At 50.5% G+C, this 13406-nt stretch overlaps 1 protein-coding gene across 2 annotated transcripts in view; it reads right to left on the reverse strand.

Moving 5' to 3' along the window:
* LOC144610462 (methylcytosine dioxygenase tet3-B-like) overlaps positions 1-13406 on the reverse strand; it is a 182543-nt gene that overhangs the window by 79287 nt on the left and 89850 nt on the right. For both annotated transcript variants that reach the window (XM_078429189.1, XM_078429190.1), the window contains exon 3: positions 1659-4647. In XM_078429189.1, coding sequence (XP_078285315.1) covers positions 1659-4602 — 2944 coding nt within the window. In that variant the 5' untranslated portion in view covers positions 4603-4647. The remainder of the gene's footprint in view (positions 1-1658; positions 4648-13406) is intronic.

Genomic DNA, 13406 nt, shown 5'->3' on the forward strand with positions numbered 1-13406 from the left:
AGAAAGTGAGAGAAGGTTAGAGGAAGTGATTAAACAGAAGGTGAGGAATGGAGGTTGGTTGACCATGTCTAATGGCAGATCAGGGCAGTGTGGCTCAGATCGGAACAGAGTCCAGTGGACAGGACTGAGAACTGAATATAGAAACATAGAAACATAGAAAATAGGTGCAGGAGTAGGTCATTCGGCCCTTCGAGCCTGTACGCACCGCAATTTAATATAATCATGGCTAATCATCCAGCTCAGTAACCTGTACCTGCCTTCTCTTCATACCCCCTGATCCCTTTAGCCACAAGGGCCACATCTAACTCCCTCTTAACTATAGCCAATGAACTGGCCTCAACTGCCTTCTGTGGCAGAGAATTCCACAGACTCACCACTCTCTGTGTGAAGAAATGTTTTCTCATCTCGGTCCTAAAAGACTTCCCACTTATCCTTAAGCTGTGACCCCTTGTTCTGGACTTCCCCAACATCGGGAACAATCTTCCCGCATCTAGTCTCTCCAACCCCTTAAGAATTTTATATGTTTCTATAAGATCCCCCCTCAGTCTTCTAAATTCCAGCGAGTATAAGCCTAGTCTATCCAGTCTTTCTTCATATGAAAGTCCGGCCATCCCAGGGATCAATCTGGTGAACCTTCTCTGTACTCCCTCTAAGGCTAGAATGTCTTTCCTCAGATTAGGAAACCAAAACTGTACACAATACTCCAGGTGTGGTCTCACCAATGCCCAGTACAACTGCAGCAGAACCTCCCTGCTCCTATACTCAAATCCTCTTGCTATGAATGCCAACATACCATTCGCTTTCTTCACTGCCTGCTGCACCTGCATGCTTGCTTTCAATGACTGGTGCACCATGACACCCAGGTCACGTTGCATCTCCCCTTTTCCTAATTGGCCACCATTCAGGTAATACTCTGCTTTCCTGTTCTTGCCGCCAAAGTGGATAACCTCACATTTATCCACATTATATTGCATCTGCCATGCATTTGCCCACTCGCCTAAACTATCCAAGTCACTCTGCAGCCTCCTAGCATCCTCCTCGCAGCTAACACTGCCACCCAGCTTCGTGTCATCCGCAAACTTAGAGATGTTGCATTCAATTCCCTCGTCCAAATCATTAATATATATTGTAAATAACTGGGGTCCCAGCACTGAACCTTGCGGTACCCCACTAGTCACTGCCTGCCATTTCGAAAAGGACCCGTTTATTCCTACTCTTTGCTTCCTGTCCGCCAACCAATTCTCTATCCACCTCAACACTGAACCCCCAATACCGTGTGCTTTAAGTTTGTACACCAATCTCCTATGTGGGACCTTGTCGAAGGCCTTCTGAAAGTCCAGATATAACACATCGACTGGTTCTCCCTTATCCACTCTACTAGTTACATCCTCGAAAAATTGTATAAGCATCACCTGTTCCTTCCACCCAGAGACACTGCCTGTCCCGCTGAGTTACTCCAGCGTGTCGTGCCTACCTTCTGAGAACTGAATAAGTGGCTCAGTTTAAGAGAATATCTGCGCGCGTGACCCAATCAGGCGAGCTGGATGTCAAAGCAACCATGTTTGGCAATGGCCAACGCCAACAACATAATCGCACTGCAAGTTATTTTGCAACGGACATCAAATAAATGAAGGGTTGTTCCCTTAAAAAAAACTTACCAACACAGTCGCATGACGGGAATTCCATTTGGGCCTTTTTGGACGGAGTGTCCAGCAAGCTTTTTGTCGGGGTGTTCAGATATTTCAAAGGGGAATCCAGAAAGCCACTGAGGGTCGGGTTGAGAGGGGTGTTTTTTGTAGGGGTGCCCTCTTCGGACTGCGCCTCCATATTCTCCCCGGAATAAACGGCGGACAGCACCGTGATCGCGCCCGAGGACTCCACCTTCACGTGCTTGGAGGATCCGCTCATGAAGGAGTTGTTGAAACACTTTGTACTCTCCTGCAGCGCGTAGTCGGCCTTGCTGGTGGGGTCCGGCGGTTTGCACCCTGACTGCTCCTGAGGTGAATGTTGAGGAAGCCGCCGGTGGGCGATGGGGGCCGGGCGGTCGAGGAGGAAGTGGTGCAGCCCTGCCGAGGGAGCCTGGCTGCCGTTGGTTTCTACCTGAGATGCTGGGTGGTTCTGGCCGGGGAACTGGGCCTGATGATGATGATGCTGCTGCTGCTGCTGCTGCTGCTGCTGCTGCTGCTGTTGCTGCTGCTGCTGCTGCTGCTGCTGCTGCTGCTGCTGCTGCTGCTGCAGGGCGGAGTTGGACTCAAACTCCGCTTCAAACTGCTTCAAGAGCTCCTCGATCTTCTCCTCGAAGGTGCGGGGGCTGTGCAGCACGGGCATCTCGCCCTGCTGGAGCTGGGGCTGGGGCTGGGGCGCTGCAGGGTCGGGGCTGGACCGCGTCTCCCTGCTCTCCGCCTGCCGAACGGGGCTGCTCCTCGACGGGGGCGACCGAGGAGGAGGAGGAGGATACCTCCCCACAGGTTGGCCGCAGGAGAAGCGGTCGGGCTGGAGGCCGCACATCTTCTGGGGCGAGGGCCCATCGAAGGTGGGGGAGCCTGGCTCGGAGGACGCAACGTCAGAGGGTGGGCGAAGCCCCGACTGCGTGGGGCAGTCCCTGAAGAGCTGCAGCTGCGGGTTCTTGCTGTTGTGGACTGTTCCCTCCTGCTGCTGATGCCCGTCGGGGGCGTGCGTGGCCTGAGGTAAGGGTTGGCACTGCGAGTCTTGCTGCTGCGGCTTGCCCTCCTGCACTTGTTGGAACTGGTGCATGAAAAGCTGCTGCTGGGCGTGCTGAGCGTGCTGGGCGTGCTGAGCGTGCTGGGCGTGCTGAGCGTGCTGGGCGTGCTGAGCCTTGTGAAGATGCGCCGGCGCTTCCTTGCGCTGCTTCTGCGGCGGCGGATGCAGCTTCCTCTTCTCCTGCACCGCCTTCTTTTGCTTGGGCCTCTTCAGGTGCGGCTGGGAGTGGGGCCACCACTGCTGCTGCTGCTGCTGCTGCTGCTGCTGCTGCTGCTGCTGCTGCTGCTGCTGCTGATCGTGCAAGTGGTTCTGCTTCGGGCTCTGCTCCTGGAAGAGGTTGCGCTTGTGGTGCAGGTGTTGCTGCAACGCTGCCTGCGTCTTCTGGTGCTTGCTCCTCTGGTGCATTTGCAGTTGCTGCATAGTTTGAAGGGACTGCTGCTGCTGCTGCTGCTGCTGCTGCTGCTGCTCGGAGAACATCCCGTAGAAGCCAGCGCCTCCGGGCAGGTTGGGGAAGGGCAGGGGCAGGTCCTGCTGGGCTTTGGGGGCGGGCTCCTGCTCCCCAGTGGCGGCGGGCGCTTTGAAGCGGGCCACGGGGTACTTGTTCCCGTTGTTGCCGTCCAGCAGCTGCTTCAACTCGCTCATGGGGTCGCTCGGGGGGGCGACGGTCTGGCCGCCGTAGCACGCCTGCGCGGCCCCCTCGGCGCTGGGCCCCTCGGCCCCACGCGCGGGCCCTGCCTCGTCGTGCTTGATGGAGGGCACCGGGCTGGAGAAGCCGCCAAAGGGATCCTGCAGCGTCTTCAGGGCTGGAATGTAGTGCGCTTCACTGGGCGCTGGCTTCTTGAGGTGTTCCCATGGCGCCTGCTCGCGGGCTTGGAATTCTGGGAAGGCCTGGTGACCCGGAAGTGGTTGCTGGAGCAAGGGATTCTGGGACGGGAGCTGCTGCTCGGGGCGACGGTCTTCCTGCGGTTCCTTGGCGGCGCCGGTCGCCGGGGACAACGGGGCCTGGGTATCGTCGATGGAGCCGGGCGACGCGCCGGCCACCTGCAAGGTGCTGTTTACCTGCGACGAGGCCTCCAGGAACGGCTGAGGCAGGGTTGACGACAGCTGGGTAAGTGCTTCGATGGCGATCGCTGTCTGCAGGCTGATGTTCTTCTCCTTCGCGATGTTCAGCGCGTTCTGGGAATACTGGGGGACGTCGGAGGAGGAGTCAAAGAGGAGGGTCTCCTCCAAGCCCAGCATGTGATTCTGCAGGGCACCATTTTCCACGGGCATTTCGTCGGCTTTGTCAGAGAGCTCGGAAGTCCTGTCCTCGCCCACGTCAATCACAGCTTTGATTTTCCTCTCAAACCACTCGAGATAGTCCGGGTCATCGCACCCATAGTGCGCTGGCTTTTTCCCGTGTTTTTTTGCAAGGCCCCACGAAGAGGTCAAAGTGCTCAAGTCGTCATCGGGGGGGCATTCGTCGCTCATCGGAAGGATCAACTGCACCCGGTCGAGGCTACTGCTAATCTCCGCGTTGCATTTCTCGGAGAGATTCATCTTTTGCAAAGGCTGAGGGGTGTGTGCTGGTGATTTGTACAACGGTAGGCCGACTGGCGTCTCGGGGAAGGCAGCCAGCTTCCTGTCGTCCCCCAGGACCGCGTTGTCCCCAGAGGTCCCAAAGTCTTCCTTGACATGGTTGCGAACTTGGCTCATGACTTGAGTTTCGTCCCAGCTGATGTTGCCGTTGGCGTGCTTGGGGAACCTCTGATCCTCCATCCACTCGGCCGAGTCCACGCCAATGGGCTGCCCTTCTTGGCTGCATACTCCGTTCACCAGGCTTGGAGCCATGTCCAACCTCAACCTGCTTTCTCCAACATGGTTGGTTGGCCCCTCTTCCATTTGGCCTGTTCTGAGGCCATCCACTGAGCTCCCTTCTGAACCTGTCTACACAATAAATGAGGTGCATATGTTAGAGTTACAGCATAGCCTTTCTGAACATTGACATAAGCATCAGCCTATACACTACCCTATACACACTTGGGACAATTTACAGTGTAACCAAGCCAACCAACCTACGAACCTGTCCGTCTTTGGAGTGTGGGAGGAAACCGGAGTTCCCGGAGAAAACCCACGCATGAATATTAGCTATTCATTTATTGGAATTTAAAAAAAATATTATGTATTACTACCTGTGAGAATTGAATGATGTGCTTATTAAGCTGCTGCAACTAGGAATTTAATTGTTGCAGTGAACTCATCTTTGGATGTCTTCTCTGTATTTTTGTGACTCTGCCAATATTACAACGTTGAACCACGATGAACTGTTCAAATCTTTGATGTCTTGCTAAAGCCCTAAGCATTTTTTTAAATCTTGCCACAAAACAATAAAAATCTGATTTAATGAATGTTTTCTTTCATTTTCCATGATTTCTTTAAAAAAAAGTCAAGCTAATCAAGAAATGCCAAAGTTGCCACAGTCAAATTTCATAAATGATTTGACTTTTGGCTGGAGATTTCATTGATCCTTGCGTTGTGTTCTGTGCAAAATGATGACTTTTGCTGAGTGAAGAGACTTAGATTACACGAATAACTTTAGCGAGTCTGCTTTCCTGTACCAGCATTATTATACCCAGCTGATTATTTTTTTTGTTTGAGTAATATTTGCTCCATAAAGCATTAATACTTCTTTTTACCCATTGTTTATATTTGTATGAATGTGTGCAAACTAATGGCCTTTAAAATCAATCCCATCATTTTTTTAAAAATTAACATGGTACTTGTAAACACAGTATTTTGTACTTGTTGGCATAGTGGCGCAGCGGTAGAGTTGCTGCCTTACAGCGGCAGGTTCGATCCTGACCACGGGTGCTGTCTTTACGGAGTTTGTACGTTCTCCCCGTGACCGCGTGGGTTTTCTCCGGGTGCTCCGGTTTCCTCCCAAACTCCAAAGGCGTGCAGGTTTGCGGGTTGATTGGCTTCTGTAAATTGTAAGTGGTCCCTGGTGTGTAGGATGGATCACACTGTGTGTGGGTGATCGCCGGTCGGCAAGGACTCGATCAGCCGAAGGGCCTGGTGCCACTCTGTATCTCTAACCTAAACTATAGTTTAGTTTAGTTGAGAGTTACAGGCCCTTCGGCACACCGAGTCCGCACCGACCGGTGATCCCCGCACATTAACACAATCCCACCACACACACTAGGGAACAATTTACACTTATACCAAGTATACAAACCCAAGCCAATTAACCTACAAACCTGCAGGTCTCGGGAGTGCGGGAGGAAACCGAAGATGGCGCAGCGGTAGAGTTGCTGCCTTACAGCGAATGCAGCGCCAGAGACTCAGGTTCGATCCTGACTACGGGCGCCGTCTGTACGGAGTTTGTACGTTCTCCCCGTGACCTGCGTGGGTTTTCTCCGAGATCTTCGGTTTCCTCCCACACTCCAAAGACGTACAGGTTTGTAGGTTAATTGGCTGGGCAAATGTAAAAATTGTCCCTAGTGTGTGTAGGATAGTGTTAGTGTGCGGGGATCGCTGGGCGGCGCGGACCCGGTGGGCCGAAGGGCCTGTTTCCGCGCTGTATCTCTAAATCTAAAAAATTGAAATCTCGGAGAAAACATACGCGGTCACGGGGAGAGCGTACAAACCCTGTACAGACAGCACCCGTAGTCAGGATTGAACCCGGGTCTCTGGCATTGCAAGCGTGTGAGGCAGCAACTCTACCGCTGCGCCACCGTGCCGTCCTACACTAGACTGTGTCTTTGGTAGCACTGCGAACTTCAGTTTTGCGCTATTATGGTCACTTAATGTTATGGTTATTATTGTACTATTGATCATTATCTATTTATTATCTGTGTGTTATTGTGTTAACAAGCCTGATAAGCTGCAGGCAAGTGCAAGTGTCACTGTTCCGGTGCTGGGACTTACTGCAATTAAACACCCTCGACTCGATTCTTGACTGTTTAGAAACAGTAAAAGGAGACAAAAGTCAAGTTGACTGCCGAACAATAGCCGATTTTATAACTTGTTATATTTCACAAAATGCTGGAGTAACTCAGCAGCTCAGGCTACTGAGTTACTCCAGCAATTTGTGAAATAATACCAGCATCTGCAGTTATTTTCTTATAACTTGTTATATCTTTGTTTCCATTGAGGAGAGTATTAAAACTGACTAACTGACTCACATATAAAACACGAGGTCAGGCAGCAGATGGAAACACAGTTAACGGTTAGGCCCAAAACCCCATTCTGACGAAGGGCTTGGGGCCTGAAATGTTAACTCTGTTTCTTTTACCACAGATGCTGCTTGACCAGCCGAGTGCATCCATCCTAGTTTTTATTACAGATGGAGTCATGCCGCGCAGAGATTCTTGCCTGTCCTGCTGGGTTACTCCAGCATTTTGTGTCTATATGCAGTTTGTGTTGCTGGCCAGGAAGGAATGGAAATGCCCTCCCTCCCCCCCCACCCTCTCTCTCTCTCTCTCTCGCCCTGCCTTAAGCAATAACTGTGTGTGTGTATGTGTGTGTGCGTGCGTGAGTGTGTACATGCCTTGCAGCCTGCTTTATCAGCAGGATCGGCTCTGTTCTGCAGCCCAGTGATAAGCAGTGAAAGGCATTGGACTGAGGGGCCAGATCTGGTCTGGAGTCGTCAGTCTGATGTCTGCCAGGTTCAGATCCACAGACAAACATGCAGCTCATCCCAGGCACATTCCAGATGAAGAGGCAGGAATCCCTCTCTGTCAGCTGGGCTTTAGGGCTTGGGGGGATAAGTGTCAAATAATTAAAACCAGGTCTCTTGGGAATGGAGTCCCACACGCGAAGGTGAAGAGAAATGAGGAGTTCCAATAGACAATAGACAATAGGTGCAGGAGGAGGCCATTCGGCCCTTCGAGCCAGCACCGCCATTCAATGTGATCATGGCTGATCATTCTCAATCAGTACCCCGTTCCTGCCTTCTCCCCATACCCCCTGACTCCGCTGTCCTTAAGAGCTCTATCTAGCTCTCTCTTGAATGCATTCAGAGAATTGGCCTCCACTGCCTTCTGAGGCAGAGAATTCCACAGATTCACAACTCTCTGACTGAAAAAGGTTTTTCATCTCATCTCATCTCAGTTCTAAATGGCCTACCCCTTATTCTTAAACTGTGGCCCCTTGTTCTGGACTCCCCCAACATTGGGAACATGTTTCCTGCCTCTAACGTGTCCAACCCCTTAATAATCTTATACGTTTCGATAAGATCTCCTCTCATCCTTCTAAATTCCAGTGTATACAAGCCTAGGCACTCCAGTCTTTCAACATACGACAGTCCCGCCATTCCGGGAATTAACCTAGTAAACCTACGCTGCACGCCCTCAATAGCAAAAATATCCTTCCTCAAATTTGGAAACCAAAACTGCACACAGTACTCCAGGTGCGGTCTCACTAGGGCCCTGTACAACTGCAGAAGGACCTCTTTGCTCCTATACTCAACTCCTCTTGTTATGATGCTTTGGCAAACCTCAACAAAAGTCAAGAGCAGAACCATAAGCTGCTCCCTCATGACATTAGCGTCTGTAACTAGATACTTGTGACTAGCGGAGTTCCGCAGGGGTCGGTACTGGCCACTCTTCACCTTGTATATCCCCCTCACTCACCATCAACAACACCACAGTCACATCTGTGGAGTCATTTAAATTCCTTGGAACCATCATCTCCAGGGACCTTAAATGGGGGGCCACCATCGACTCCACAGTCAAAAAGGCCCAACAGAGGATGTACTTCCTGCGGCAACTGAGGAAACACAATCTGCCACAGGCAACGATGGTCCAATTCTACACTGCTATCATTGAGTCCGTCCCCACCTTCTCCATCATGGTCTGGTTTGGCTCAGCCACCAAGCACCACATCCGGAGGCTGCAACGGATCGTTCGCACAGCTGAGAAGGTTGTTGGCTGCAACCTTCCCCCCATTGACGAACTGTACACTGCAAGGGCCAGGAAGCGAGCGGGCAAGATCATCTCTGACCCCTCTCACCCTGGCCACAAACACTTCGAAGCACTTCCCTCTGGAAGGCGACTCCGCAGCCTCAGCCGGACATAAAAACAGCTTTTTTTCCGTAAGTAGTAGCTCTACTCAATAACAAAAAGTCTGTAGTCCCTTTTTTTGCTCTGGTTTATTTTCACCCACATGTTGAAACCGTAATGTTGTATCCTTATTGTTTTAATGTTTTATGCTTTATTCTTAATTGTTTACTGTGTGTTCGTGTTGTTACTTGTGAGCGGAGCACCGAGGCACATTCCTTGTATGTGTACGCACTTGGCCAATAAACGTATTCATTCATTCATGATTTGGACGAGGGGATTGAAGGCTTCGTGGCAAAGTTTGCGGATGATACGGAAATAGGTGGAAGGGCGGGCAGCCTGGAGAAAGCAGGGACTCCGCAGAGGGACGTGTGACAGGTTGGGAGAGTGGGCAGAGAAGTGGCAGATGGAATATTGTGGGGCCAAGTGTGGAGTCATGCATTTTGGTAGTAGGAAGAAAGTTGTAGACTATTTTCTAAATGGGGTGAGAACCTGGCAGACATCAGACTGATGACTCCAGACCAGAAATCGGAGGTGCAAGGGGACTTGGGAGTGTAGGATTCCCAAAAAGTTAATCTGCAAGCCGAATCAGTAGTAAAGAAGGCAAACACAATGCTAGCATTTATTTCAAGGGGGCTTGTATACAAAAACAGGGATGTAATGTTGAGGCTCTATAAGGTGCTGGTAAGGCCACAATTAGAATAGTGAGAGCAATTGTGGGCACCGTATCTGAGCAAGGATGTGCTGGCTCTGGAGAGGGTCCAGAGGAGGTTTACAAGAACGATCCCAGGAATGAGTGGGTTAACCCATGATGAGCGTTTGTCGGCACTGGGCCTGTAGTCGCTGGAGTTTAGAAGAATGAGGGGGGGACCTCATTGAAACGTACAGAATACTGAAAGGCTTGGATAGAGTGGATGTGGAGAGGATGTTTCCACTAGTGGGAGAGTCTAGGACCAGAGGTCACAGCCTCAGAATTAAAGGACTTTCTTTTAGGAAGGAGATGAGGAGAAATTTCTTTAGTCAGAGGGTGGTGAATCTGTGGAATTCTTTGCCACAGAAGGCTGTGGAGGCCAAGTCAGTGGATATTTTTAAGGCAGAGAGAGATAGATTCTTGATTAGTACAAGGTGTCAGAGGTTATGGGGAGAAGGCAGGGGAATGGGGTTAGGAGGGAGAGATAGATCAGCCATGATTGAATGGCGGAGTAGAGTTGATGGGCCGAATGGCTTAATTCTACTCCTATCACTTATAACCTTATAACGATGAAAAGGTTCATGTTCATCAGTGATAGGAGCAGAATTAGGCCATTCGGCCCATCATGTCTACTCTGCCATTCAATCATGGCTGATCTATCTCTCCCTCCTAACCCCATTCACCTGCATTCTCCACATAGCTTCCGACTCCCATACTAAACAACAATCTGTCCATCTCTGCCTTAAAAATATCCATTGACTATGACAAAGATATCCATTGACAATGACCACATCAGGATTGTTAGTTGAGTTTGATTAGTACGGATGTCAGGGATCATGGGGAGAAGGCAGGAGAATGGGGTTGTGGAGCTGCTGCCTTACAGCGCCAGAGACCAGGGTTCGATCTTGACTACGGGTGCTGTCTGTACAGAGTTTGCACGATCTTCCAGTGACCACTGGGCTCTTCTCCGGGTGCTCCGGTTTCCTCCCACATTCCAAAGACGTGTGGGTTTGTAGGTTAATTGGCTTCTGTGAATTGTCCTTAGAGTGTGGAACATAGAACTAGTATACGGGGTGATTATCGGCCTGCACGGACTCAGTGGGCCATCGGGCCTATTTCCACGCTGGATCTCCAAACTACACTAAAGTTAAGAAGCAGCCACATTGCTGGATTCTGGGGTCATGCACAGACAAGTTACATATTGTTTAGTTTCACAAAATGCTGGAGTAACTCAGCAGGTCAGGCAGCATCTCAGGAGAGAAGGAATGGGTGACGTTTCGGGTCGAGACCCTTCTTCAGACCGAAGAAGGGTCTCGACCCGAAACGTCACCCATTCCTTCTCTCCTGAGACGCTGCCTGACCTGCTGAGTTACTCCAGCATTTTGTGAATAAATACCTTCGATTTGTACCAGCATCTGCAGTTATTTTCTTATAGTTTAGTTTAGTTTAGAGATACAGCATGGAAACAGGCCCTTTGGCCCACCGTGTCCGCACCGACCAGCAATCCCCGCACATTAACAATATTCTACACACATTCGGGACAATTTCTACAATGGTACCAAGCCAATTAACCTACAAATCTGCACGTCTTTGGAGTGTGGGAGGAAACTAAAGATCTCGGAGAAAACCCATGCGGTCACGGGGGGAACGTGCTAACTCCGTACAGACAGCACCTGTAGTCAGGATCGAACTCGGGTCTCTGGCGCTGTAAGGCACTAACGTTACCCCTGCGCCACTAGGCTGCCTTGCCTGGATGACAGAACGACTGAGGATTGTCGATGATCCAATGGTATTTAATAACCATCCATTGATCCTATGTTCACCGTTAATCAGGCTTGCTATTTTAAAGTCAGAGAGTCGGGGACTCGTACAGCACGGAAACCGGCCCTTCGGCCCAACGTGCCCACACCGGCCAACATGTCCCATTGACACTAGTCCCGCCTGCCCGCATTTGGCCCATATCCTTCCAAACCTGTCCCATCCATGTACCTGTCTAACTGTTTCTTTTAAACATTGCGAAAGTCCCTGCCTCAACTACCTCCTCTGGCAGCTTGTTCCATACACCCATAGAAACATAGAAAATAGGTGCAGGAGTTGGCCATTCGGCCCTTCGAGCCTGCACCGCCATTCAATATGATCATGGCTGATCATCCAGCTCAGTAACCTGTACCTGCCTTCTCTCCATACCCCCTGATCCCTTTAGCCACAAGGGCCACATCTAACTCCCTCTTAAATATAGCCAATGAACTGGCCTCAACTACCCTCTGTGGCAGAGAATTCCACAGACTCACCACTCTCTGTGTGAAGAAATGTTTTCTCATCTCGGTCCTAAAAGACTTCCCCCTTATCCTTAAGCTGTGACCCCTGGTTCTGGACTCCTCCAACATCGGGAACAATCTTCCCGCATCTAGACTCTCCAACTCCTTAAGAATTTTATATGTTTCTATAAGATCCCCCCTCAGTCTTCTAAATTCCAGCGAGTACAAGCCTTTGTGTGATAAAGTTACCCCTCAGATTCCTATTAAATCTTTTCCCCTTCACCTTAAACCTATGTCCTCTGGTCCTCGATTTCCCCGACTCTGGGCAAAGAGACCCTGTGCGTCTACCCGATCTACTCCTCTCGTGATTTTATACTCATTTTGCAATGTCACAAGACATTCGATGACTTAACTTAAATTGCCCAACTTCCGTACTGGGTGTGAACTCATCTCTCTGCCTCAGCTGCCCAGATCACAGGCAGGAAATGCCACAAATGAACACCCACGCTCTGGTGAGTATCTTCACTTGTGTTATTTTTTAAATTTCCTAGCCAGTTGCATGATATTTGCACCTTTTACTGATTCCAGCTCGCTTCATTTGGTGGCAACGAGTGCGCAAACGAACGAGTGAGCAAACTCAGTCTGAAGGAGGGTCTCGACCCGAAACGTCACCCATTCCTTCTCTCCAGAGATGCTGCCTGACCCGCTGAGTTACTCCAGCATTTTGTGTCGACCTTCGATTTGAACCAGCATCTGCAGTTATTTTCCTACACATCTTCCAGCTCCACTGCGAATTCTCCTCAAGGCATGTCTACCTTCAAGAGGTTCTCTTCCTCTCTTCGCCGAGAGTTTAGCAACATCCTCTCTCGCTGCTCCCCCTCCGTGATTCCTCCTGCCCTCCTACTCTACGACCACGTTTTGACCCAAACTCGCTTGAGTCTGAAGAAGGGTCTCGACCCGAAACGTCACCCATTCCTTCTCTCCCGAGATGCTGCCTGTCCCGCTGAGTTACTCCAGCATTTTGTGTCCATCCTCCAATATACGATGTCTCCATCGAGGGAAAATGGTTTTGACAGTCGACAGAACGCATGCCTCTCATTTTTAGTTTAGTTTACAGATACAGTGCGGAAACAGGCCCTTCGGCCCATCGTGCAGACCAGCGATCCCTGCACAGCAGCACTGTCCTAAACACACTGGGGACAACTTATAATTGTACCAAGCCAATTATCCTGCAAACCTGTACGTGTTTGGAGTGTGGGAGGAAACCAGAGCTCCTGGAGTAAACCAACGCAAGTCATGGGGAAGAACGTACCAGCTCTGTACAGAGAGCACCCGTAGTCAGGATGGTCACCTGTAGACATCTTATCGAAGCGTATAAGATTATTAAGGGGTTGGACACTTTAGAGGCAGGAAACATGTTCCCAATGTTGGGGGAGTCCAGAACCAGGGGCCACAGTTTAAGAATAAGGGGTAGGCTATTTAGAACGGAGATGAGGAAAAACTTTTTCAGTCAGAGAGTTTTGAATCTGTGGAATTCTCTGCCTCAGAAGGCAGTGGAGGCCAATTCTCTGAACGCATTCAAGAGAGAGCTGGATAGAGCTCTTAAGGATAGCGGAGTCAGGGGGTATGGGGAGAAGGCAGGAACGGGGAACTGATTGAGAACGATCAACCATGATCACATTGAACAACGGTGCTGGC

The sequence above is a fragment of the Rhinoraja longicauda genome, chromosome 36 (genome assembly GCF_053455715.1).
Source record: "Rhinoraja longicauda isolate Sanriku21f chromosome 36, sRhiLon1.1, whole genome shotgun sequence".
Lineage (NCBI taxonomy): Eukaryota > Metazoa > Chordata > Chondrichthyes > Rajiformes > Arhynchobatidae > Rhinoraja > Rhinoraja longicauda.